This window comes from Perna viridis, chromosome 4 (assembly GCF_037379345.1).
Source record: "Perna viridis isolate PV_CMFRI_1.1 ecotype Kerala chromosome 4, ASM3737934v1, whole genome shotgun sequence".
Classification (NCBI taxonomy): Eukaryota; Metazoa; Mollusca; class Bivalvia; order Mytilida; family Mytilidae; genus Perna; species Perna viridis.
In genome coordinates, this window is record NC_142448.1 from 25,617,431 (window position 1) to 25,645,026 (window position 27,596).

Sequence of the window (27,596 nt, forward strand, 5' to 3'; positions counted from 1 at the left end):
TAACCCTCAAAAGATTTCTGTAAAAATGCATCCAAGCATTAATGGGTGCCAATACTTCATTGCAGTTTGAAGCAAATTTGACAAAAAAGTTGGAAAACAGTAAAGCTCACTATGGGATATATCAGCTCCAAAACCTTTACGGTAAAATTAAACACAAAGTCATCAAACAGGACATTGTTTAAGATTTAAATGGAATCCTACAGTATGGCATGCCTATATAAAGCTTCTGTCAAGTTAGAAGGCAGCAGTGATAAGTAGTTTCAGGGAAAACTGTAATAAACAAATTATAGACAGACCATCAGATGGATGAAGACAGACAAACATATTGACAATAGTAACCAACACTTCATCTAAGTGTGAAGGAATTTGGACACAAAATGAAGGTTGTATCACAGTGACAATATAGTACTGACTAACAAACTGATAGACAGACCGTATGACAAACAAATAAAGAACATCATACCCTTTGTAATTTAGTGGCTTGATTTTTTGAAGGACAAAGTATATACCAAATTAATCAAATCCATTGCAGATTGATTATTCTAACATATGCTACAGAATAAAGGACAAACAGTTTATCTGTCACAACTTCATTTTGCTGATACAAATCATCACAATTTATTAATAAAAACCATCTTCTTAGTTATAAAAAATTTAAGAAATATAACCTTTCTATATTCATTTTTTTATTTGTAGTTTAAAAAAAAAATATCAACATCTTGTCATCTAATAGAGCTTTAATATAACAAGTTTATATATATCTATGAAAAACAATAAAGGTATAATGTGGTCTAAATTTGGATAAGTTGTGCTTTCTAATGAAACAATAGAGAATAAATTGGAATGCTGCTATTTTAACGACAGCATGTGCAAACATAATATAACTTTTAACTTCTTTACTTGTTATTTAAAAATAATATGTTTTGAACAATAGGTCATGCTAAGAATACCCCACTCAAACCATTTACAGTAAACAGAAAATAGATAACTGAGGATCTTGGAGAGGGATAAATGGAACAAGTTGTCATGCAAAAGCAATATAACAAATATTTAAGCATTCCCTCCATAAGAACTAAGATAAATCTGTTACAGAAAAGTGAAGCAAATTGACACACAGATTGACAAAATACTTGCAATATACAGTAGTTTCCCCCAAAAAATCCATACCAGAGTTTTTATATACGTCTTACAAATTTTCGTTTCTATTTCCTTATCATTCCAATCAACACAGACCAATGCTTTTTAAAAAAGTTTCTTTCTTTTACAGTTTTCATTATATATATAAATAAAAATAGTCATTCTTTTTTTAGTATAGTAGAAGGAAAAACTGGTTTTTGCAGCTCATGCAGCATGAAAAAAAAAATCTTTCCTGCTCCAAGTTTTTCTTGTATTTAATCAAAGAAAATAATAACCATATATACTGGAAGGGATTGGATTAACTTGTACCAGTAATAAAGTATAATTATAAGTATTGTTAGTGCTGTTCTAAGTTGACCAATTTTGTTCATGTGATAAACAAAATTTACGATATTTCCAGTCATACACTAGGTAACATTATGTGCAGAAAGTTTTTTAGCAGCACCATGGATACAAAATAAGAAATCTCCATCATTTTTCCCAGCTTAGCTTGTCATAATACAAAAGTAATTTCTAAACCACAATTTCAAATAACACTTGATTGCCAATGACCTTGACAGTGTCGATCACTGATACTCTCCTGTATATATCGCACAATATTGAATGCTCTTCAATTATCTGCCTATGCCCTTGATTCTAATGACAGTTTATCAACCAAGTCTGCATATTCCTTCTTATTTAAAATAGCTGCTTTCCTTTTCACTGCATTAAATAGCCTTACCTGAAAAGAAATATTGAATATCCAATGTTTTGCACAATCAAGATTAAAAAGAAAGGGCTGTGTAATATGTTTGCCTCTATAATTTGAAAATATACAGATCCTGAAATAATTGCTTAGCAATCATCTCAAAATCTGGTCATAAAAATCTGCCGTAGAAAAAAATTCTTATCACAAACTTAACAAGAGTTAACTGTAAACTGCCAATACAGGCAAGAATTCCAACTTAATGGCAGACTTTGAAAGGTCTGGTTACTAAGAGAAACAAAATTCTGCAAAACAATAATTTGACCTTAGTATAAAGATAAACAGTTTAACTACTCAATCACAAACAATACATGCTGTACTATAAATTAAGATTTTAAGAAGGTAGACATAAGGTAAGGTACAAAACTCTTACAAATCATTGGAATGTTTGTATTCAGCATTTTACATCAATCTCATATAAGCATCAAAGTAACTTTGACTGATTTCATACTGTTTCAAATGAAGCTTGAAAGACTAGTTAAATTGAATATCACTGATTTCAAGAGTTTTTAACCTACAGCTAGATATTAAATTCTAATATAAAGGTACAGGGCCAGGTTTTATAAATAACCTCTATTACTGAGATACTCCTCCAAGCAATCTTATTGGTCAACTTTTGAACCATTGTAACAACAGAATATCACTCTACAATGGTCTCTATTTTGTGCAGCACATAGGCTGCATCTTTGTAAAAAAATAAGCTAGTCCTATGAGAATTGAAATATATCATGGAAATCTATAGCTTGGGGTAAAAAGGCAGCCACTAGTAAAACAATGATAAAATGGAACTTCCTAAATTTATTTCTTAAACATGAGAGCTTGAGTAAGCATGCTTATTCTAAATTTATCCATAGAGAATAGAGAAATACTTTAAAATCAAGAATGGGCTGAAGTTAATTGGTTTCTCTCATAAATTATGTCAAAAACTTAGGAAATGTAAACCATTGGAAACTTTCAAAGGTTATTAATCAAAACCAGGTATTAAAAAGGTCATGTGTATTATAATACTTGGCTTAGACAGGGAGAAAGTTGGTTACAGCTTTATAAGTATCAAATATCGTATTATTTCTAAACAAAATTATTTTCTCTTATGAGGCAGAAGATGAAGTAAGATGCTGGGATATTTACCTTTAATGGGCATTACTTAGGTAAATAAACTTAGAACAAAAGCACAAAATGGAAGTCATACCCCATGATATAGATAACAAATCAAAGAATTACTCTGATTACAACTAGTTTATGGGTGTTTGATCTGAAGGTTAGGACTGAACATTAAAGAAAGACTAATAATTAACAAAGGATATATCTAAATCCTTATCATGTAGTTGTCACTAAAGCACTCATTTCAAGCTGTGATTGGAAAAACAATCAACTTGGGTGTGAGAGGCTGCATGTAATTTTTGACTAAGCATAACTTACTCATTTTACAGCACATACAATGACAATGTTCAGGGGATAAAGTTGGTCTTCCCATGATTTAATGACAATCACCTGATAAATTGATATTCCAAGACAAAATTCACACTATGTATTAATTTTAACAACAGAATTACTCAAGCACTTTCAAGTATAACCTAGGTTAAAATCTGAAATGTCTAAAAATCTTCCAGTTGCCTTTCCAGTACTTTAGTGGGAAGTGAATAACATCAGTGTAACTATTTTGCCAAAGTTGCCCAAAAGCATGAATCCTGAATTATAAATGAAATAGAACAGAAAAAAACAATATTTTAAAAGATTGCTACTTATTAGGATTTAATTTTATATATTAAAAGTGAAAGTACTATAATATTATTTATGAGATATCAGTTATTTCCATGAACTGAACTAACCTTTATAATACAAAAGTTCCAATGATTTTTAAGAGTTGTGTCCCTTACCTTAGGTCTATCTCCTTAATTTAATACAATTTTACAAAGAGCTACAAGCCTATAACATGTATAACTAGAAAGTTTAATAGGAGTTCTGAGAAAGTAAATTGGACAAAGTGCTGAACAAATTTACAGCTCTTATTAAACAGTTGCTTCTGAATGGAGAAGTTTCATCATAACCCTCTGGACCCCCTCCTGCCTCAATGTATGAAGTCTTAAAAGACCTAACATAGAAAATTCCACTGAAACAATAAACTTACATCAAAGCACAAAAATTTATGTCTATAAACATTATTTAAAAAGTTGGCACTGATATGAATTAAAAAGGAGTTAATTATCACTTTAATTCAAGTCTAAATCTCAAATGAAACGAAACAAAGGACAAGGCAAAATAAAGTTTGGCTTTTGACTTATAACCTTAAAAATAAACAAGAGGTTCACAAGAGCATGATCCTCAACTTGTAAACCATGCCATATTAACACTTTATATCATTATTTATTTATAGTCAAATCATGAGTGAAATACATAGAAATTCAGCAACTTTCATTTTTTTGGACTTGAAAAATCATCAAAAGTGCATTTTGCGGGGATACCACTCCAAGAAAAGTAAACAAATTTTTCTGAAATTTGCATCCAAAGATAGATCTTTTTTTCAATCTACATTAACCATCAATGTAACCATCTAGTTACCTTCACTGGAAAAAGGATAATTCTGGCATAGTACGGTTAAAACAGCAGAGGAACAGTAATGGTTTGTAATATTTCTAAATTACATTATTTAATATTCCATATTGTTCATGCTTAGTCTTGTGCTCCCAGACCAATCTACAAGTGGCTAGGCATGCCTGTTCCCCTTAATATAATGCAGTGATCTCCCCAGGGCCATATAGCATCACATTGGCCTCATGCTATATTTTTTTACCAGGATGCTAACCGAAAAGAAGTTCCCATAGGTTTAAATACAAAAGTGATGCTAAAATTTTTAGATGCTATATTGAAATTCAGGGGTTACCAGGATGAGATCTCTAAATCTTAGGGAGAACATTGTACTCGTGTAATAGATGTTGAGGTCCTTATAAGAGTTGTCTTTACCTGGATAACAAAAACTTGTCATTCGAGTCTGAAAATGTTAACATCATTGCAAGCTACTAGAAAGGTCTTAGAACATTCCACTAGACCTTAATTTATGACTATTCTGTAAAGGTTAAATAGTCAATTAGCTTTTTAGTCTTCTTCAAGGTGGTAATTAAATTAACCAGTATTGTTGTTGACAGAATATAAATTATTCATGTTCTGTCAACAACAATACTGGTAGTGATAATTGGATCCATTACTTCACTCAACACTGAACAAACTGTGAATATACTAAAATTTGTCAGAATCAACTTGGTGGGGGGTTCGAAAAATTTGATTGGTAATATCAACGTGATTTGAAATTCAGAGATTAGAGTTAACCACCAGTATGTATTTTGTCATTGTAAAACAAACCTCTCTTTTGGTTCTAAGCTTTGTGATTAGACTGAACAGTGAAACATTTGTGGACTGGTCACACACAATATAATAAGTAAGAATGTAGTTCTCTCCTAAGTTGTAAGATCTAGTACACATTGATTGTTCATCAGCTCATATTATATTGGGTCAGTCATAAAATCTAGATTTCAGATATAGTGTCTTCTCATTGGGATAAAATTTCCTTTTTACTTGTAGGATGTTATGCCATCTTCCAGATTCTATCTAGGCAATTTTAAATCTTGCAAAAGGTTATATAATTTCTATCATCCAAAATTCTTAAATAGTGCTCATACTCTAAATTCCCCATATAAAGTCTATAATTAATAGCTTTTGGTGAGTATAATAACTACATAACCATGATATACATGTTACACACAAAGGATTTACCACATTCATCTAATATCAATTTCACATATTTAAGACAGGTGATATTTTCATATTTTTCACAGGCTGTATAAAATAAAAATTAATTTTTCCTCTTTTAAAGTACTGTAAACATATTAATTTTCCTAGTGAACTAATTTTAGCTATTCTTGCAGTGGACAAAAAGTCAAAAAAAATAGTCCACACAAAATTGGTTTTCAACACCATATAACCCTAATCATTTATTGAAACTGTGAAAGTTGTTACCTGTAAAAATGTTCACTTGACAGGTCATGGAAATAAATTTGTTTATAGTAACTGTTTGCCCAATATTTGTTTTATACATATTTTCAAGTTTCTTCCCAGTTCACCAAAAACCACAAAATCTGGTGTAGATTTTTATGTCTTCATCAAATTTTTGCAAAATTTCATGTGGACTTTCTCACTGACCGAATTATTCCCTGTTCCCAAAACTTCATCCATTAAGATGACCAGTTTGCCAAAAAATGTTTTGTAAAGGTAAGGATTATTAAAGAAATAAAGTCTTTTTCCCTTTGATGACTTCAGTAATAATTAAATACATGTATAGGAAAACCTGTCTCTACCAACCCCAAATAAACTAGAAACCTGTCTTAATCAAACCCAAATAAACCAGAAACCTGTCTATACTGAATCCCAAATAAACAAGATACCTGTCAATACCAAATCCCAAATAAACAAGAAAAATGTCTATACCAAACCCCAAATAAACCAGAAACCTGTCTATACCAAACCCCTAATAAACCAGAAACCTGTCTATACCAATTCTCAAATAAACAAGATACCTGTCTATACTGAATCCCAAATAAACAAGAAAAATGTCTATACCAAACCCCAAATAAACCAAAAAACTGTCTATACCAACATAAATAAACCAGACATCTGTCTATACCAAACCCCAAATAAACCAGAAAGCTGTCTATACCAAACCCCAAATAAACCAAAAATCTGTCTATACCAACATAAATAAACCAGAAACCTGTCTATACCAAACCCAAAATAAACCAGAAACTTGTTAATACCAAATCCCAAATTAACAAGATACCTGTCCATACCAAATCTCAAATAAACAAAAAACCTGTCTATACCAAAACCCAAATAAACCAGAAACCTGTCTATACCAACCTAAATAAACCAGACACTTGTCTATACCAAACCTCAAATAAACCAGAAACCAGTCTATACCAAACCCAAATAAACAAGATACCTGTCTATACCAAAACCCAAATAAACCAGAAAATTGTCTATACCAAACTCCAAATAAACCAGAAACCTGTGTAAACAAGACATTCCCTAAAGTCCCTTCAATCAGAATCAATGCATTTCTCATCTACGTAAATAAATAGTTTTTTTAGCCTGAAATTAGCTTTAGTTTCATTGTACTTGAACTGATTATTAAAAAAATTTCATCCTTTGAAAGAGCTACAACAGTTTGTCAATTTTATTTTCTGTTAATTATATGGCAGTTCAACCAAATCTCATATTTAAACTAACCAAACTTAAGGTACCCTATAAAACTTACAGTTTGTTTGGTATCACATTCTCCATGTTTCTGAGCTAAGTTCCACAAATTAAGAGCTAGAGTTGACATTGGCTGCTTTGACATATCTCCATAATTTACAATCACATTAAAAAAGTCTAATGCCAGCTGACTCTGTCTCCTCAATGTCTAAAATGTAAAAATATTTCTCCAAAATTATATATATCAAATGAATGATGCCTGAACAGGAAATAAGCAGGCCTTCATTTTCAACAAGTAGTAAAACTTGCAAATGTCATAAAATGTTACTATATTGCCCAATGGGACTTCTGTACAAAGCTTTGGTCCAACAAACTTGTTTAGGCCCCCTGTAAAGTAGATTTGGAGATGGACCTTTTAAAATTGATTATCTGCAAAACTTGTGGAAAAATAAGTAACCAAGTATGATTCCATCTAAATATCATGCAGAGAGAGATTCATGACATTTGATTTTTAACCCTTTTTACAAACATGGTCCATTTAAAAAATGTATTAAAGAAAGAGATAGTTAAACCTGTTTCTATAGTATAAGTTTTTGATGGATATTTTAAAACAGAGTAGTACAATTTAACTAAACAGCTGTATTTATTAACTCAAGGATCATAAATGCTTTTATTGTTCAAAACAACATATGACAGTCCTCACTTGTACATTATTCTTGTAAATTCTAGACATAATTTTGGAATCCTTAATAAAAATTTAATGTCCCAAAGAAGAAATGTAAAATAAAAAACACTACAGACCTAACTAAGTTTAAGGGAGATAACTACAGAAAAAAAGCTTACCTCTGCTGTGTGTAATGTTTTAAGATGTGACAGAATTTCCTCAACCAGAGTACTACACAGTCCTCTGACATCTGTGGTAAATTTTGGATCTGATCCATACATAGAATCATTGGAATCCACTGTAAAAATATTTACTGGACATTACAAAGTGAAGTGAATATTCATTAGTATGGTAAATAAAAATAATCTTTCAATTATTTTTCATATAAGTTTACCATGTCAAATTAAGCAGTTTAAAATTTATAGCTCACTATGTCTACCAGAACAGTGGAACTTGTATAATCCAACAAATCTTATGACAAGAAAATACTAACTGATAATATTACTAGACACACATGCTTATACATGTTGAATTTTGTTCTGTGACATGTCCAAGTTCTTTTTCAGACATGCGAAATTTTGTCCTTTGACATGTACATTTTGACCAATGACATGTAAATTTTGTCCTGTGACATGTACATTATGCCCAGTGATGTGTATATTTTGTCCTGTGACATGTAGATTTTGCCAAGTGATGTGTATATTTTGTCCTGTGACATGTACATTTTGTCCTGTGACAAGTACACTTTGCCCAATGACATGTATTTTTCGTCCTGTGACAAGTACATTTTGCCCAGTGATGTGTATATTTTGTCTTGTGAAAGGAGTTTAATTATTTATAGCAGTCTTTCCTATTATTTAGTGAAAATTTTAGCTTATCAACTGAAAAGACTTCTTGCCATATTTTTGTGTTAAAAGTGACTTAAACCAACTAAAAATGATTTCAATTCAAAATGACCTCACTGAGAATTGTTTTATACAATTTCCAATCATTTCTTATGTAATTTAAAGTTTTGTAAAAAGTTTTTCGAACTGGAAATATTAGGCACATGAAATCTTGTCAAAAGTTGTCATGATACAATAAATAGGCTTCCATGGTTGGAATAATTAAGTTTTCGACAAATGTGGTCAATATCTCCTGCATAGAAAAAATGAAATGAAATCAAGTGTTTTTGCCATTTTAGCTTAATTTTCCACTACTGTTTCTATGTTAAACATATGTGAACAACAAAAAAGGTTCAGTTGGCAAGGTGTGCACACATTTCCTTATAAATCATCTGATATCCAAATTGATTTTAACAAGTTGTTTTTCAAGGCATGTTTGATATAAATCAAACATACCCCTTTTTTCCTGCGACAAGTGAAAATCTGTACTGTAACATGAAATTTTGTTTTTGACTTATATTATTAGGCACTACCAGTAATACATGCACCTTTTCCAGCTGATTATCTCAATTACAGCTTCACCCTCCCCAGTTACCTTGTCCTATCTGACCAAACTACATTAAACCTTATTATTTCAGTGAGCAATATCTTTAATTTTAAATTTCATAAGCATAAAAAAACCATGGATATAAAACCAAGGAAAAAATATCATTTTGAAGATCTCAGTGTCAATTTGTTTGAATGTGGGGATGCTAAAGGGTATTTTGCTTTGATGTGTTTTCTGGTAAAAAAAAAAAATTGTTCTTCAGACTGAATGCACAGATTGCCTTGATTTTGTATTTGATGTGGAAAATTAGCCTGTTGAAGCGAGTAGGTATGGAGGGTATGTATGGCCATATGATATTTCTAGTGGGATTGCCATTGCCCAACGGTCTGTACACAAACACCTGTGGTCATTACCTACCTCTATCAACATGGTAGATATAAGTCTCCTGACAATATGATGATAATACTGCCAAAACTCGAATGTAAATATAACATTTAAAGTCACTGTCTGTAGTATAGTTCTGTAACATGTTCAATAAACCCCTCATTAAATATAGTACTCCTGAATCTGGGTTGTCCTGTTTAACAAAAAAATGGAGAGAAAATAAGATATTTAAAAGAAGTAATTTAATATCTCAGTTGGACAACAGACATCATTATTTCATAGACTACAATGTATTTGCCATTCAGGTAATTGGCAATTTTTTTTTAAAATTGAGCCAACTTCATGCCATTTCTTTCATTTGCAAGAACTATCTATTCTAAATGTCTGAACTTTAAGACAATTTGTTAAAATATAATGAGAATAAATATGGTGTATATGTCAAAGAGACAACAAATCCACCGGGATGAAAACGTCAGCCCAAGGCCAACCATTGGTCTTCAATAAACAATGCGGAATCCCTCATACCACAGGGCAAGCTGCAGCTGGCCCCAAAACATCATTACACATAGGCACAGCAAAAGAGTTGCCCCTATATACTCAAGTAATATCAAAATAAACTTAAGGTGAAAACAAAACAAGACATACAGAGGCCAAAAACTCCTGACTTGTGACAGGCACAAAAATGTTAGCTAATTATGCTAAAAAAACAGTCCTTTCCATTATTCTGGGCATGAGTTAAGTCTCATTATCAATTGAAGTGTCATTTTTTTTGGTAAATTAATATTACTGGGTCAATGCCACTGCTAATAGACCTAAGGTCAACAATGGTATTCACCAACCAGTACTTATCTGACCCAAAATTATCAGATTTTGTTCATCATATTTATAAAAATTTGCAGTATTACAAATTTCAAAATACGTAAAACACTGAGGCTCCATTCCCTGTGATTTTCAAAACATGTGATGTCAAGTTTATCAGATAAATTAGAACAAAATTACATTTATGTGATTATTGTTGGATGAATACATGTGTTTATAAAATCTCCATAGAACTTACTGGTACAACAAGTAATGTTGATAAGAAGTTACACAGATATTCCTGTAGAACAGGCTCTGATGATCTCTTTTTCCCTTCTTGGTCCAGTATTTTAGGTAGATCAGGAATCAATGAAATAGCTGCCTTAAAGAACGCATCAGCTGTAAAAAAATTATGAACTATTGGTACTTGCTGGTCATTCAATACTTGGTGATGATTTCTTTATACAGAAAATTCAAACTTTGAATAATTATACTTTCTTTAAAAAAATATGTAATTCACTAAACCAAAATTAGAAAAGGAATTATTGTCTTGTTTTCATGAACCTGATAAGGACCAAAGCCTCTTTAATTAGAATACACAAACAAGATTTTCTAACACCACTTGTACCTTTAACAAGATGGAAAAAATAATCAATTGTAAACCAAAAGTAGTAAATTAAGGTCTAAAGATCCACCACTCCTCACAGATATGAATTAAATCTGCCGATTGGTTTCTGAAGAGATGACCTTCAAAGGAAATCCTTAGTGGCAGCAGATAGTGATAATTGGTAACAATGAAACTCAATGATTCCATAGGCTCACACTGACCATAGGTCAGAGAATAGAAAATTCTCTATTTCTTGGTTGGAATTACGAGGGAATTACAAGCCTATAGATAAATTATGCTTATTCTAACTACAATTCAAGAACTTCTAAGGTAGATGTTAAAAAATACCCTGACTGTAGCACTGATTTAGTAAGGCTACTTGTCCTGACAGCAGATAAAGTTGCAGTTGTTCTGTGTGAGACTGTAGAGAAGGAACTGTGATGAAACAATATGCAGCACATGCCTGAAAAATATACAGATCATTTGACAGATTTAAATGAATACAACCTTTACAAAAAAGCAACATTTCATAAATTAATGAAAATTTTCCACTTTGCAAGGAAATTATGTACATTACATTCTAAGAAAAGGATGAACAAAAATAGTCTAATTAAGGGATAATCTACAAAAAGACAGAAATTTAGGTATCATCCTGTGTAAGAATCAGGCAATGGGTGGCAAATCATAATTCTCAATTTGGTCTTTTTACCTCGAATATATTCAATACATCCAGAAAACAACTGAAAAGCTATTTTGATTTATCCTGAAGCATCTGTAACATAGATATTTTTACTGTTATACAGGGAAATAGTACAGAAAAATTTCCCTGTCATATTTCCATAGTACATTTCGACCTAATTTGACCTATCAAGGTCTTAAAAAGGCAAATTTTACAAACACTTTGATGGTTAATTTCTGGTGGTTATCAGGTATAATTAATTGGTTAATGCAATAAAATCGTTTTTTTTTTCCTTCGTGTGCCACACCTTATATACATTTTGCCAGATTCTTAGATGGAGAATTACTTAAAAGTTTGTGAGTTTTGCAGGGGCAATTGAAAATAGTTATTCTAACACTTTTCAAGAAGAAATTATTATTATTAAAACCAAATGATCCTCAGCAAGTTACATGTATATGTACTATCATATATAGATATTGATGATTTACCAAATCCATATGTGAAATAATTAGATATTTCAAATTTTTATAATAACTGATACATTTCAAATCATAACAAGCTCATCACAAATATTAGTTGGAACAATTTAACAAAGCTTTCTAGTCTCATGTGCCAACATTTTACCAATCCCATTACTTAACTTACCCTCACAAAATTAGCTGTTTTTCTTGAATGATTTCCCTTCACTACTTTTCTTGTGTCTATTGCTAAATTATTTACATTCTAAAACACAATAGTTCAGGTAAGAATTAAATTCCAAGCTAAATAATCTACAATATACATATAGGATATGATAGCAATAATATAATTTTGTGGGAGTAAAATGTGAATTTTAAAATTTTGGGTAACAATGCAAATTAAATTATGATATTGAAGATTGTAAAGACTGTATTCACAAAGTATACACATAAATTTTAATACTTTTTAATATTTACCGAAATTGTCTGAAATATTAACTGAATTGCTTTAATATGAACTTTTGACATACATTCAATATACCATGAGTTAAAATCTGACAATCCTAAACACAATCACTTCAATTAATCTCTATTCAAAATTTACAGAATTCAAATATCTGTCACATTTATATAATGTCATACAAATATCTGTCACATTTATATAATGTCATACAAATATCTGTCACATTTATATAATGTCATACAAATATCTGTCACATTTATATAATGTCATACAAATATCTGTCACATTTATATTACATTGTCATTACCTGTATAAGCTGTATCAGCACAAGATCTAAGTTGGTAAAGTTAGCTCTCGATTCTACATAAAAACTAAGTTGCTGTTCAAAATCACGACCAAATGAAATTTTCCTTACAAATCCTGATATCAAGTTACTTATTGCTTTACGCTCATCATCTAAAGTTAAGGCACTGAAAAACAAATTACAATAGTAATAAGCTTACATTCTAATTGAGCCTTTTTTTTTTAAATACACATACATACAATACTATTACATTCAATTCTTTAAAAAAAAGCAAGCAAAGGCAACCTGAAAATAGGAACTCCTCTTATTTGCCTCTTGAATAAAACCTTGATCTTTCACCTTGAAAATCAATATAGTGTCAAATTCTTCTAAACTTTGTATGTACCAGTGAAGAATGTTGACTCTAGAGATCTGTGAAAGATTTTATAGAAAGAAGGTCGGACAGATTTATAGTGGTGCTAAAATTTCCATGTAGCAACTTTGATTCTACGTGGATAAAAAATTGGTATATATAGTTCATTCCCTTAGAGATTACATGCACATGTATAACATAGTACATTCCTAGAAAATAATAGTTGGAAAAATATATTGAAGTGTTGTGATTTCCTGGTCTGTACCCTGTGAATTCACAAGATCATGATGCATATACACAATTTTAATATTATATTATGCTATAATTATGAGTTATGGCTTTTACACAAACTTAATCAGAGTTGTGACTGAATGAAAGGCTAGAAACCTACTAGCAACTCTGCAGTTTGGAAATACAGTAAATAAAGTAGTAAAAATGGCCGTAACATCTGATAAATAAATGCAATTACCAAAATTGACATGCATGTTCAGTCAAAAGTAACAAATTAAAGTTTAAAGAGAGTTTGCTGATCTTTTTTAATTTAAATCATTATCTAGAGACTAAAAGTGTATTGTATTAAAAAATAATCAGACACCTAGGGTGGATAGAGGAACTGAAGAATAGGAGAGCACAATAACTGACCACTGAGGAGGCTCATTGTCACATTTCAGTGTTTTTCTATCATTTCAACCATTTTTTTTTTCTTAAAAATGAGGATTAATTAATATTCAATCACTGAACAGTATATTAAAACTGATATTACTTACTTAACAGAATCATGCATAGTTTTACAAATAAACATCAATGCATTAATTATCACAGGATCGTTGGTAGTCTCTGTTTGTGTCCTGAAAAAGAGCAACATTTTTATCACATTCTTTTAATCATACAATATTGGCTAAAATGTAAACAAGGAAAAGTTTTTTTTTCTAATCCAATCTTTTTTTTGTGGAGTCCTAGATTTAGAACTGTCAGTTCAGAGATGTTTAAAATAGACAACTTAAATGTGTTTGAGTCATTATACTTTTAGTGTAATAAATCCACTAATTAAATACTGGAAGCTATGTATTTTTTCTAGTTCTTCCAATGTATGAGTATGCCTATCAATACAATTTCAGAAGGGTTGTGAAATGAAAATATCTTAAGTACATGAATATTCTAAATTTTTCATGTGGGCAATATATATTTTTTTTAAAAACACCTGCTAATTTTTACATATTCAAAAGCAAATGACTCACTTAATAAAAGCTTCCATCACAGTTTTACAAACATCCATTCTTACAGATTCTTTTTGAAACATATCTATGAATGGCAAAAATTTTTCCTGAAAAGAGTAGTTAAAACAATCATACATGGCTACATTTCATTAAACGTTAAGAGTGATTATCACTTTAAGACAAACCAATTGTAATGAATGGTGAAAGTATAGGATATATTTAATGCTGGTTAGACAATTGTAGCATAAAATGGGGTGTATGAAGACCAAAAAAACATTGTTCAGTTGGTTTTACAGCACCATGAATCATGTCTACTATAGGCAGTGTTTGAATTTTATATGGATTGGTACTTAAAACATCGATGTTAGAAAACTACTCACCAAAGCAAACAACATTGAGAAGTCTGTGACATGACACATGATCTTAGTTACTACAGACTGAAGTTGTGGATAGAAATCTTCAAAAGCTCTGTCAGGTGTCATGTGCTTTATTATATCAGTAAGCACTGTATTTATCTCTCGTTTCTGAAATTAATAATTTTATAAATTACTCAAACTTTATAAATGGTAAATGCAATATAGCAGTGTTACTTGGATCCTTTGTTTTTATGTAGGGTTCAAAGTGTGAATTCCCTCTTCAAAAGTAATGACGATTCATTGAAATTTTGTAAACTGGGTCAAGGTGGTCATAAAAATTTGAACACTTTCAATCATTTACCTTTTGTGAGACTCAAAATTTGCACACCCTAAATCATTTGAAAATTACTTCGATGATCTAAATACTGAACTTTAAAGTTTTATAGTATTAAATCTTAAGAATTCATACTGAATAATAACAGCTTGAAATATCAGTAGGAATAGAAATTATCATGTGAAATAATTTTCCTGTGCATAGCAGGGAGAAAAGAAAATGCCACTAGCCTATAATTTATTCTCAAAAATTTATTTGATCCTTAGAAAAAATTACTCACTCCAAAATTTTTCACCACATACTCAATCCAAACTTCAGCACATTCTATGTAATCCTAAAACAAACAGAAAGAGATGAATACAATATATTAAGAAGATTTTATAAACCAATCACGGGCCAATGGAGGACAGAAAATAAAACAATCAGGATTAATTGTCATACTAAAACAGCTTTATATGTAAAATAACCTTACAAATTTACTCAATTTCACCTGTTTTGTCCTAGATAGCTACACAATAAAGATTTTGTTGATTAATATATGCACTGTCAGAAACAAAACTAGGATTCTAAAAACATAAATCTGTGATACTTTCAGCAATATGACATCATTATATTAAAACAGCAAAACCTGACTAAATGAAACCCAGAAAAATCCCAAAACATGTTTAAAACAGACACTTTAAAAGATCTTTATACTATTTTTAAACATATTTTGAACCTCTGTAAACCAAAAACCAATATTAAAGTCCAAAAGGGTTTCAATTTAGACAGTTTTCACTGTAATTATCATGTGAACATTGAAGTAATGAAAGTTTTTCTTGGAAGTTTCCTTTTTCAATATACAGACAGACTTTTTGTTAAAAAGATAATGTTCCAAATTTTTTTACCGGTAATTAATTTTATGCGACAGAACTACAAAGTAGTAGAATTCTTATGATTCTTACTCCAGGATTTTTCAACTTCATGATACTTTTCCAAACTTCATTTAATACTGATAACCTTTGATCTTCAGGTGGAGAGGACATGACTAAACAGAGACCCAATGTACGGTCTAATAAATGCTGGAAAATAATAAAATACAATTAAAAACTTGAACTATTTATATATAATATACATTTAAACAATTAAGCAAGGGATAATTGTTATGAGACAAAACTACAGTACTTCTTCTACTTTCATAACTATATGATTTTAAGCTTAGCCTCTGAGAGATGGAGCTGTTTGAACTCTGATAACACCTTTCTTAATGATATACCATAATGCTGTATTGGGTGATGTTTCACCTAAAGAAATATTCCAAACTTTCTAGATCACCAGCTCTAAATCTGCATCAAAAGTTTAAAAAGTCATTTCCAATCATCATTTCCATTATTAAGAAATTTCCAACAAAACAATTTTAAACCATTTACGTTTCAGACCCCTTACATTCATGACACTCTGTCCTTATACATGTAAATTCTACTACTTAAAAAGAATAAGCACATACAACTCCTATTTTTTCCTCTGATAAAAGATTTCAAATTTAAATTTAAAGACTCCTCTCCATCATGCAACTAGTTGTTTTCTAATATAAACATTGTATCAGCAGCATAAGTCTTTTACAAATTCTATATTTTTACCAGAAAGATGTGTGATTCTTTTACCACCTTAAATGATATGTGTTAACTGACAAACCACAAATAATACCTTAGGAAAGCCAGCATCTTCTGATTCTCTGATTAATTCAATAAACTGTGTAGATCTGGAGGCTATATACTCTGGTTTGAAGGCTGATATGATTGAATTTAACAACAAAGCACTGAAATGTAGGCAAGATGTATGTAGACATTAATCTATCTACCATGGACACTAAACACAAGAAATATGAAATACCTTTTTTTCACCTAATGTACAATGTATGTCAAAGATGGGCAAAAAAAAATATCTGTAAAAAAAGTCTTTCTATTGGAACATTTGATGTCAATAAAATAGCATTTACCTAGAGATAATTATGTAATGGTCACCTAATATCACATGACCTACTTATTACAATGGGTCCGTGATTTTTCCAATATGTCCATCAATGTCCTTTCAGTAGATTTGTTAGCTATACACTGAAGAATCCAATCTAAACCTGGAGAGAACAAAGTTAAGTATCTTGGCATCTCTATTTTCTGCATGGCTAATGTATTCTGTACAAAGTCTGCTTGGACCTGTGAATAAAATAATTATTAAGATACAATAAAAAAAATGCAATAAAACATTGTATCTCCAAGATATCATCAATGTTTGTACAAATGCTGACTTTTCTGTAATTGTTGTTGCATTGTTTTGTATACTGTAATCAAAACATATTCTGACTTTATTTAAGGCAAATCCTCACCAATCTACATGTATCTCCTATGAGCTGTGAGTTTGTGGACAAACAAAGACAACTAATTTTAAAGTCTATGGGATAAATTTGCCAGAGATTAAACATATTGATATACATTGATGTAAATTTAAAATACATGTACCAGTACTTCAATAGTTAAAGAATGACACCTGAAGTCTATAATTGTTTACCTGTGAGTATGTTGCAAGAAAATCTTCAAAACAGGGCATCTGATGATCCCTGGTCTTAGGGGCGATCAGAATACCAACCTGTAATGCATTACTGAACTTTAAATGAACATTCAAAAGGGTGTATAAATTCAAATAAGGGCAAAACCAGTAAATCTCAATAAAATTCACAAAAACACAAAATAAAAGAGACTTTTTAGTCAATGAATTAGCACATTTGTCAGAATACCTTTAAGGTTAAATTACAAACTTTTATCCCAGTGGTCATATCATATAAAAAAGGTTATTTATTAAGGGATTACCATTATACTGGTAAATAAATCAGATTTTTGGGACTAGATTTTTAACTGCTGGGAAGGGTTCAGACTTATCGACAAGATCTAGCTTATGAACGAAAATTTTCAGCAAGAAAATGGCAATAGCTTGACACTAATATTGAACAGCCAGACTGAAGCCATTTATTCCGATGTTTAAATTGTAAACATCAGTTTTAGGAAGACTGTCTTCATCTTCTACCTTTTACAGCTAAAATATGATGCAGCAAATGAATATTTACTGTTTAGTCTTTATTTTGCCACAATACTGGCTTTTTGTGGTTTTATTTGTATTTCCCACTTATCCATTTTGTGTATGCATTTAAGCTGTGTACGCTTATATAGCCAAAAACCCAAATGTGTAATAGAAACATGACCCAATAACATACCATAATTCATGACAAAAGTAATCAACATTTCAGTTGGTTATGGCAATTCTTTTTATGAATTACTTTTCCCTTAAGATAAAACCTCTTAACTTACTGAAACATCTTCAAAAATAAGTTGTTAGAGTATCATAAACTTAATGTTTTATTCTTTGTTGTTCACTATATTTATGATTTTAATTTGGGTTATTGGTAGTACCAAAAGTAGAATGAATGAAATAATGGCCATATCAAAACAATCTACATGGCTTGTCAAGAATTTAATTACTTATTACTATAAAAACAACTCTGGCTTGTAATTATTTATTGCAAAATAAATTTATTGAAGTTAACAAAACAAACAGGTATAATCTTTAAGAATGTTTGTCATGCAACTGTCAGAAATCAGTCTGACTTACAAGCGGGTCAAGGCTAGGTTCCAGAAATGTTGGACTAAAAAGTAGGCAGGTCGACTTATACTCGGGTATATATGGTAATGTGAATTATCCATGTAAAAATGCCTTTTAAATGGGACTAAATAAATAAAATAGAGTTTGTGTGCAGATGGTATTCCTTCAAGATTTTGAAAAAGGCACTCTAACATGTTACAAGGCAAATTTAAAGGCAAATTATGCAAGCATTAACATTTTTACTTGACGGAAAAGGTCAAGCCGATTATAAAACCAATAAAAAAGATGTCCCAGTCCTCCCAAAACTGCTGTATGGAACATTAAAACTGATCCAATCAGAAAAAGTGCAACAAAAAATATCATTTGTTTCAGCTTAAATTTGTATGCATATTACTTTAAAAAGTCTTACCCTACACAAGTAGCATCTAGCATACACAGCAACCAATGGATCACCTATACCCCTGGTCATTACACACAGTCTCTTCAATGCATCTGTATATTCTCTGCAATTAAAATACAATAATTAAAAAGGACCTTAGCAAGATTTTGCATGTTTTATCTGATAGACTGTTTACACAGAAATAAGTTGAATTGCACAGAGTATGGTAATTAAAAAATATGCCACTTAACCCAGACTTACTATAGATGGACACTACAGAAAAAGTGTAATAAGGATTCTGCTTTATGAGATATCTGCATTGCAGTAAAACAGTTTTTACATGAGCATTTTATCAGTGGTTGTCTTCTCAAAGGTTTCAAAACATGGACATCCCATGAATACCTATTACACAATGAAGTATGTGGGATTATCCACAAGGACCTTTTCTATACTGCAGTATTTTGTAACTAAGTTTAAATGCAATAGAACCACATAATGTTAAAAGGCATTATTGTGAACAACACTAGTTAGACTACTTACTGATTATTAAGAAAACTATAACATTTGAGTATTGCTGTCTCTACATAAAATCTAGGTATAAGTTCTCTAATGGAAGCTATCTTGAAGAACCAGTTTCTACAGGTTTCCTTTGCAGACTCTGGAACTTGATCTGGTGTGAAGTCATCTGTAAAAATATTTATATGAATATGAACCAATTGTCCCAAATTAGTTTATCCAGATCCAGTTGTCTCAATTCTAGCTTGGCCTATTTTACTTTGCCTGAACTCTAATTTGGTCCATCACTTTGCCTGAACTCTAATTTGGTCCATCGCTTTGCCTCAACTCTTATTTGACCTAGTCAATTTGCTGAGCTCTAATTTGTCACATTTCTATAATTTACCCCAGTAAATGTGAATCCACTTAAAATTTCCCTGGGTCATTTTGCCTTAACTCAACAAGAAATGTTCAATTGGATCCAACTTTAATTTGTCAACAGTCTCCACTTGAATGACCTCTCAATGATTTGTCATCACATTTTTCCTCAAATATTATCAAAACAGCCTATGTCAAACAATTTATCAGGTAGTTTGTACATACATATTTCTCTTTCACAAATTCAAGTATTAATTTCTATAAGAATTTTGTGCTAGGATATTTAAGCTATGGTTGCTGGTACAAAGATATGTAAAGATTGACTGATAAATTATTAGTTGAACAAATTGGTTTTTTTTTTTTCAAGGTATCTTTGTTTAAAATTTTCCTAAAAAGAATTTTTTTAAAATAAAACAAAAAACATAAAAGATCCTTTCTTAGCACAGTGAAACCTATTTAATCCATACCCTGAAAAATCTTAAAACATATCTTAATGTAAATTCTCTTTAAGGAGGTAGACTTAGGGTAAGGGACATAGCTCTTGAAATCAGTGATATGCTTGTACAATATTCAAATTCATCAAAGCCTATCGAGTTTTTGTTGTAACAGAATGAAATTAATCTAAGTTACTGTAATGCTTAGATGAAATTGATGTAAAATGTTGAATTCAAATGTTCCAATTATTTGTAAGAGCTGTGTCCCTTACCTTAAGTTTACCTCCTTAATACAGATTAAATGTATTTTAAACCTTGGTAAACCTAACAACTGTTGAAAATGAACTAATTCATAAGTCAAAAATGGGTTTGGTTTAGACAAGTTTTAGTATATAAAATTAAGTGGGAAACACATACAAATTATGACAAGATAAGCATTAAAACCCAATAAAATAAGCAAATTTATTAAGTGCAGCTGTAAATAAATATCTACCAGGTAACTTTAAAGGTACACCACTACCAGCTGGAATGTATACAGCCTTCTCCTTCAATCTATCATACACCAATCTCCCTAAAAAAAATAGAAGGAAAACACTATCCACATGAGACAAATAAATGTTTCATTTGTAATAATTTTCATTACTATTACACTGAAAATAACACATCCTAAATTTTAAAAATTGCCATAACATGCTGAAATAAATGCACTTTTAAATAATTTAAATAATATCAATTTCACATGCACCTCAAATTAACAAGAAATCTGTGAGTCAAAGCCCACAAGTGATATAACTGCCAACCACAACTTTAAAACATGATTAAAGTATAAACAGATTTGTAAAACAGAAAGTTGCTGTATGAAACACCTATAAAAATGTGTTGAAATATAAAATGGTTTTAGTTGTAAAGAAAAATGTTACAAACAAAAGTGTGATGAACAGATGGACATTACAACTAATGAAACAACATCTCCTCTTACAGAACAAGGGTGCAATAATTGATAGAATTATGATGGACAAAGGTAAAACAAAATATCCTCCTCTTACAGTACAAGGGTGTAATAATTGACAGAATAAGCTACAAATGGTTTGAATTCCCTTTGCAAGAAATAGATTCAGATTCCTTTGTTTAACATTAGAAAAGCCTGCTAAAGGAAATTAATACAATTGTAGACAATTCACAGAATTAGAAAATCAAATTTCTAGGCTTCTGGGATTTAATTTAACGTCACTCCCAGTTTTACTGTGGGAGTTCATATTGCAAGTGCTTTAGTTCTTTTTTTACATTTTGTTTTCCTTATCTTCAGTTATTATATGTAATCTATTTTATTCAGTTCACTACACTGTGTATGTACCGGTAGATGGTTTTTGTTTCCTGTTTTCGGGTTCTGGCCGTGTACATATGTACTATGAATTTGACATATTTGAATTGTCCCATTGTTGACCCTTCTGTATCTTTTTGCCGATATATAGATATGTGTATAATTTAAATATTATTCCAAACACAAATTATTTTTACACCACATTTAAAGCCTACCAAATGTGTCCAGGATATCTGTAATAAGAACAAACTTGCTCGGATAGAATGGTAACACTGCTGTATCGGCAAGCAACTTTGAACACTTAAAATAAAATCATATCAATGTATAAGTATAGTCTATAAAAAAATTTAAATACAAGCATGAAATATAATTAAGTATCATGATTTTTTTTTCTTGTTTAACCAACGATAATTTCCTTAAATTACCATATCCTCATTCTTCATTTGTAGGCCTCAGATTAAAAGCTAATTGCTATAGATACATATAACCAATAAACCACCAATGACACATTACCATTCCCTAAATCTTGAAATTCTATTCATGGTAAATGTAGTATTTGACAGTTGCTAGTTTTTTTTATAACAACGAAGTACAAAAAGACATACTAACAAAAATCAATTACCATGCTATTTTTAGAATTTCCTGTTTTGTTTGGAGTGGTACCTCTTAAAATGAGAAAAAGAAGCAAGAAAGACTTTCACTGAATTAGCATAAAAATTGTCCCCAGGACATTAAGAATCCAACACCTGTATGGGTAGAAGATTAGAAAATCTCAGACACCTGAAGGTAAAATTTAATTGTTCTCTAAAAAGGCTCTTCAGAATGCATTAAGGATTTTAAAATGAGTTATTCTCAAAGAGAAAAGAAAATTCCTATTTTCAGCTGTGCAAGATTTCCTTATCTCACCAACTGGTTGAGACAGAACATGTGTGTGTTCCTGTACTAAAATTCACACAACTGAATGAAGAGTTAATGAATGATCATATCATATCGAATATGTGTTTGAAAATTCTTTTAAAATATTAATTTTATCGAGAATATAACCAGTGATTAATTATTGATTATTTCTTGAAGTTAGTTTACTGTTTTGAAGAGACCTAAATTTCACACCTGATTGTGACGTATCACTGGCCAATTCAAACATTTTAGCAAAAAACAAACTTAAAGTGAGAAAAAGAATCAAACACCTGCATTTCTCATGCAAGATTGGGAATTCTCAGACACCCTTGAGTAAGATACAATAATTGTCTAACTCGGTGGAGCCTCTTTAGAGAATGATTAAATTTTACCCTGAGGTGTCTGAGATTTCCCTATCTTGAACTTGTACAGATGTTGGATTCTTAATGTCTATATAAATTATGCAAAAAGCCAATAAAATACAATTTACACCAAGTTTATACTTGGCTAAATATTTCTGGGTATATTCTCAATGTCATTACTAAACCTTACCTGTATAACTATCTTAAGAGCTTTCACTCTCTGATCATGCTGCCATGCATCTATAAGAGCCTGATTCAACTCTTCTATGCGTTTAACATAGTCCTGTTGACTTAAGTTCAGCATTTCCTGCACTGAGCCCTTTTAAAACAAAAAATTGTTTCTCATAATTTTTTGTTGTAAATATTTATTTTACAAAAAACTCAAGAATGTTTAAAAGAGAATCTTTATTTTTCATGTAATAGAATGATTTATGCCACAGTTTTCATACATCTTTCCAATCAAGTTACCAGATGGGCAACTGACCTTAATAAAAACTACATGTGATATTCATCCCTTATTCTGTTTGGTACCTGATTAAATGGGTATCCTTACCCATACACATTAACCTGTAAAGTGTTTTCTGCAGGTTTTTAACAGGACAATGTATTCCAGGTTAAAAAAAAAAAGAACGGGTAATCCATGTGAAAAAGGGGCACCCTAGCACAATAGAGACAAATTTGAAAAATATCATGCAATCATTAGCATCTATTGAAGGAAAAGGGCAGGGCACTGGCACCCATCAAAAATAGTCTGTAGGGAACACTACTATGTTTCTGGTAATATTAAACATTGTACTAACCATAACTGATAAACTTACAAATACAAGAAATTAAGTTTAATTACCATATTATATATAAGTTATGGAGCATTTAAGATTGAACACACTCTTTTTTTCATCTATCAATATGTTACCTCTTCAAAGTCATCAAGTTGTTCCAGTCTGTTTCTTACTTTATCTGTCACTGTTGTTGTTGTCTGAGGTCTCATGGCAACTACAAAAAAACAAACTTATTACTTGAAACTATTCTACATGAAAAAAACTATCAATTAATTTCTCTCTTTACATGCATACTATCATTTAATTTAATCCTCAAATTCCCTGTAGACACTTTCCATTGACTACCAGGCATTCTTTGTGATTTTGAATAAATATATATTTTATAAACTTATAGATTTGTTATTGATAATTGTCAGTACCTTTCTCTTTGTCTGTGGCAGATAAGAAGCTTGTGGTGATGGACAATTTTGCTGATGTCGAGTATTTAGTCAATATTGATGATTTCTTAGCACTCCATGGTTCAAATGTCTCATCTAACCCATCTGTTTCTGCTGACTCCTACAATATATTATGTTGCATTATCATCAATTAACACATCTTCAAAACCATATGGGTGGAAAAACATCTCCGACCCACTCAGGGTCTGGGAGTATGCAAACATGTCAAAGCAACAGTCCAGCTGCTGACATACTCAGGGTCTCTGATTGAGTTCTTTAGTCAGGTCTTCCATAGGTTAGACTCTGAACCAACTTACAGCCTAATAATAGAATCAAAGTAAGGAGCAATGCAACTAAAACTATTGTCAAAAAAGGACATCTTTATTTTAAGGTCCTTATATTTACTTACTTTCATTTTCTTTTATTTATTTTTAAATCTTTACATATTGGTAACTTAAATGTCTATGTGTTTTGTACTACAGACTGACATGAAGATGTTACGAGGTACCTAAAGACCTTATGTATGTATTATATACCTTAAAGCTGGATTTTCTAGATGTTGTACTGGAATCTGACAAAGACATCTGTGAGAGTGGATCAGACCCCTCAAGTGATGCACTGAGGGGATCCAACATGGCACTAAGGGGATCCTTTATTATTGACTTCTGTGGGGTCTTTGAAGGTGTTGTACCTTTCTTGTCAACTTTTACGACATTTGTAATCTGAAATAAGACTACTCAAGTAATCAAGATGATTTTTCTACTTCATAGGAAATACATGCATGCAAAATATGTCAGTTGGTCTTCCTTCCTACTATCAATGGAATACCAAGTAATAACCATTTCAATTACTACATTGCATTAAAATGAAATCAATAACATAATGTCTTTTCACTGAATAATCAGTAAAATTAAAAGTGTTCAACATCAACATTCAACATTCAATGAATGATGCTGATTAAACTATTTTTATATAAATGTAGATGCAATATATTGCCATAAACTAAAAGTAGACACTGCAGGTCTAGAAGATAGACTTATCATGAGGTGTACCAGGATTTATTAAGAAATATAACTGTGTAAGGAATTCACCAATGGATAAACAGGATCAAAATGAACTACTGAAAATAAGCCTTTTTTGATACCACATTTCAAACATGTTACCTTTGAAGAACTTGCATAGCTAATTAAATAATCATTTAATATCATGGACTGACAAATCATTTAAAAGATGAAGTTTACTTTTTGTGTTTCATGTGTCATACACAAAGAGACATTTAAAGAACAGTTAGTGACTTACTGTAATGGTTTTTAATGGATGAGTAACAGCTTCATCACCTATTAGAGCTTCTTGTTTTCTTTCAATATCATAATTTCTTTGTCTGGGAAACCTGTAAATGATATATGTTTTTACTGAAGGAGAAATTGCCCTGTTGTTGGTCAGTGAGTTCCCATAAATTTGTATTAAATATTTCGGCTTGTTGTACATGTACAATAACCCTTTAAAAAATATTACTTATCATTTTTGAGTGATATACAGCGAAACTTCTCCAAACTGACCACCACTGGGACAAGAAAAAATGGCCGGTTTATAGGGGTGGCCAGTTTTGTGAAAAACAGCAATGCATTCTAAGAGCTGTTTCCATTAATGTTCTATAACCCTACATCTTGTCAGTTTGTTGGTCGAGACACGTTTAATGCCAATTCCAAACTTTTCGCCTTTTATTACATTTCAAAGCTTGCATCATTTGTAAATGATTTGATTTTACAAACAGTACTGTTGACAAAATAATGTCCACGGTTTTGAAAGAATGTGTATTAAAGATCAAAGGGCTATTGATGGTAATTAATTATTTGTATTGTTTTCGTAAATTACCTATCAACAAAGTCTAATAATTTTACCCCTATGTTGTTTTGGCTTGGGTACAGGTCATATTAATCTACAGTTAAAAGATCGTAACGACCCCAGTTGCCCGACGTGTGTACACACCAATTAACAGCCAACCAGTGACAAAATGTAATGTCTTGATTAAATTTATTGTTTAAACTACTGTGCCTTTCAATTATCATCTGTCCACTGATGAAACGCAAACCGGTCAGTGAATGAATTATTAACTATGATTATCATTAATTATGTAATCTTTTACAGTTTTGTTGACACATTTATTACAGGTGAACAATCACCAGGTGGCCGGAATTGAGAGGTTGTTTTTATTTGAAATATGTAACTAAAACTGCTAAAAGCCAATGTACCGGGTGGTCGGTCTATTGTCAACAAAACATACAGGTTTTAAAGTATATCAGCTGGGACTTTTGAAACGGCCAGTTTGAAGGGAAGACCGGTTTTCTGATGATCCAGTTTGGAGAAGTTTCACAGTATCTATCAAATATGGTATACATATTAAATTTAAACTTTGGACATTGTAAAGACTTTGATTATTATTCATATATACAGTTGTTAATAGGGTGGTTTAAGAGGTGTGCAAGAGCTGCAAAACATGTAAATTCATTTTTTATTCCTTACATCAAGTATGTTCTGTTTACTTAGGACACTTTTTTTTCCAGAATTAACATATGGCTGGCCATTAAAGATAGCACTACATCACGATAAAAAATATGTTGAAAAATTAAAATAGTAAAAAAAGATATAATGCCTACAAAAAACATTTCATGTGTTTGTTATTTGGTTACTTTGTCTACAAGGCAACCTGGTACTTTATGCTTTGCTCGCAATAATAAGGCTAATGCCTTCCTCGCATTAAGACTGTCCTTAAAGGTCAAAGCTCAAGGTAAAAGGTCACAAACCATGGTATGCAACATATCATCTTGAGGCTGTATTCTTACAGTTAAATGCCAAATATTGTAAGATTATACACATGTACAAAAATACATCATGAAACTAATGAAAGACAGAAAAACTACTGCCTAGACATATTTGTAAGGGACAGACTGATCAATACTTCTTGCCATCTACTTTTAGTGGCTGTGCCCTACTTGAAAACAGATAATAAACATGTAACTACAATCTTCTGAAGTTTGATAAGTGTACAATAAATCATAGACATAGTGACCACAATTAGGCACAAAGTTTAAGAATATCTTTTTTCATATTTTCAGATGAGGTTATAACTTAAAGCGTTGCATAGAAAATAAATGTTGCTTGTTGACTGCAAAAAAGTAGCACAATAGAAAATATGAGATTAGGAGAAATGTATTAATTTTGGCTGAGTGGGAGGAAAGTACCATTCGTAGTTCGCCATTTTGGCTGATTTGGAAGTCACATGATCAAGCATCTGTTTCACCATGTTTCGG

The 27,596-nt window shown here is 31.0% G+C and overlaps 1 protein-coding gene across 1 annotated transcript; it reads right to left on the reverse strand.

Moving 5' to 3' along the window:
- Window positions 1-593: 593 nt before the first annotated feature.
- Window positions 594-27,565, reverse strand: LOC148619474 (VPS35 endosomal protein-sorting factor-like). Its single transcript, XM_088579373.1, has 26 exons — window positions 27,528-27,565; window positions 25,585-25,675; window positions 24,822-25,007; window positions 24,268-24,406; window positions 23,983-24,062; window positions 23,260-23,388; window positions 22,026-22,110; window positions 20,983-21,060; window positions 19,723-19,867; window positions 19,213-19,306; window positions 17,718-17,795; window positions 17,196-17,365; window positions 16,860-16,971; window positions 16,118-16,234; window positions 15,454-15,507; window positions 14,864-15,007; window positions 14,505-14,590; window positions 14,034-14,114; window positions 12,918-13,080; window positions 12,335-12,412; window positions 11,359-11,473; window positions 10,663-10,802; window positions 9,639-9,798; window positions 7,970-8,088; window positions 7,188-7,334; window positions 594-1,858 (listed from the first exon to the last, which is right to left on the reverse strand). The coding sequence occupies exons 1-26, from the start codon at window positions 27,542-27,544 to the stop codon at window positions 1,760-1,762; spliced, it is 2,907 nt and encodes a 968-aa protein (XP_088435499.1). The 5' UTR covers window positions 27,545-27,565; the 3' UTR covers window positions 594-1,759.
- Between the last annotated feature and the right edge of the window lie 31 nt (window positions 27,566-27,596).

Bases quoted from the DNA above. Each gene is read 5' to 3' on its own strand.
- LOC148619474 (XM_088579373.1), bottom strand. The intron at 24,063-24,267 runs GTACTGACAATT...GTTTTTTTGTAG, and splicing joins TGCCACAGACAAAGAGAAAG to TTGCCATGAGACCTCAGACA. The intron at 13,081-14,033 runs GTAAGTAATATC...TTTGTTTTTCAG, and splicing joins ACTATGCATGATTCTGTTAA to TGCCTTAACTTTAGATGATG.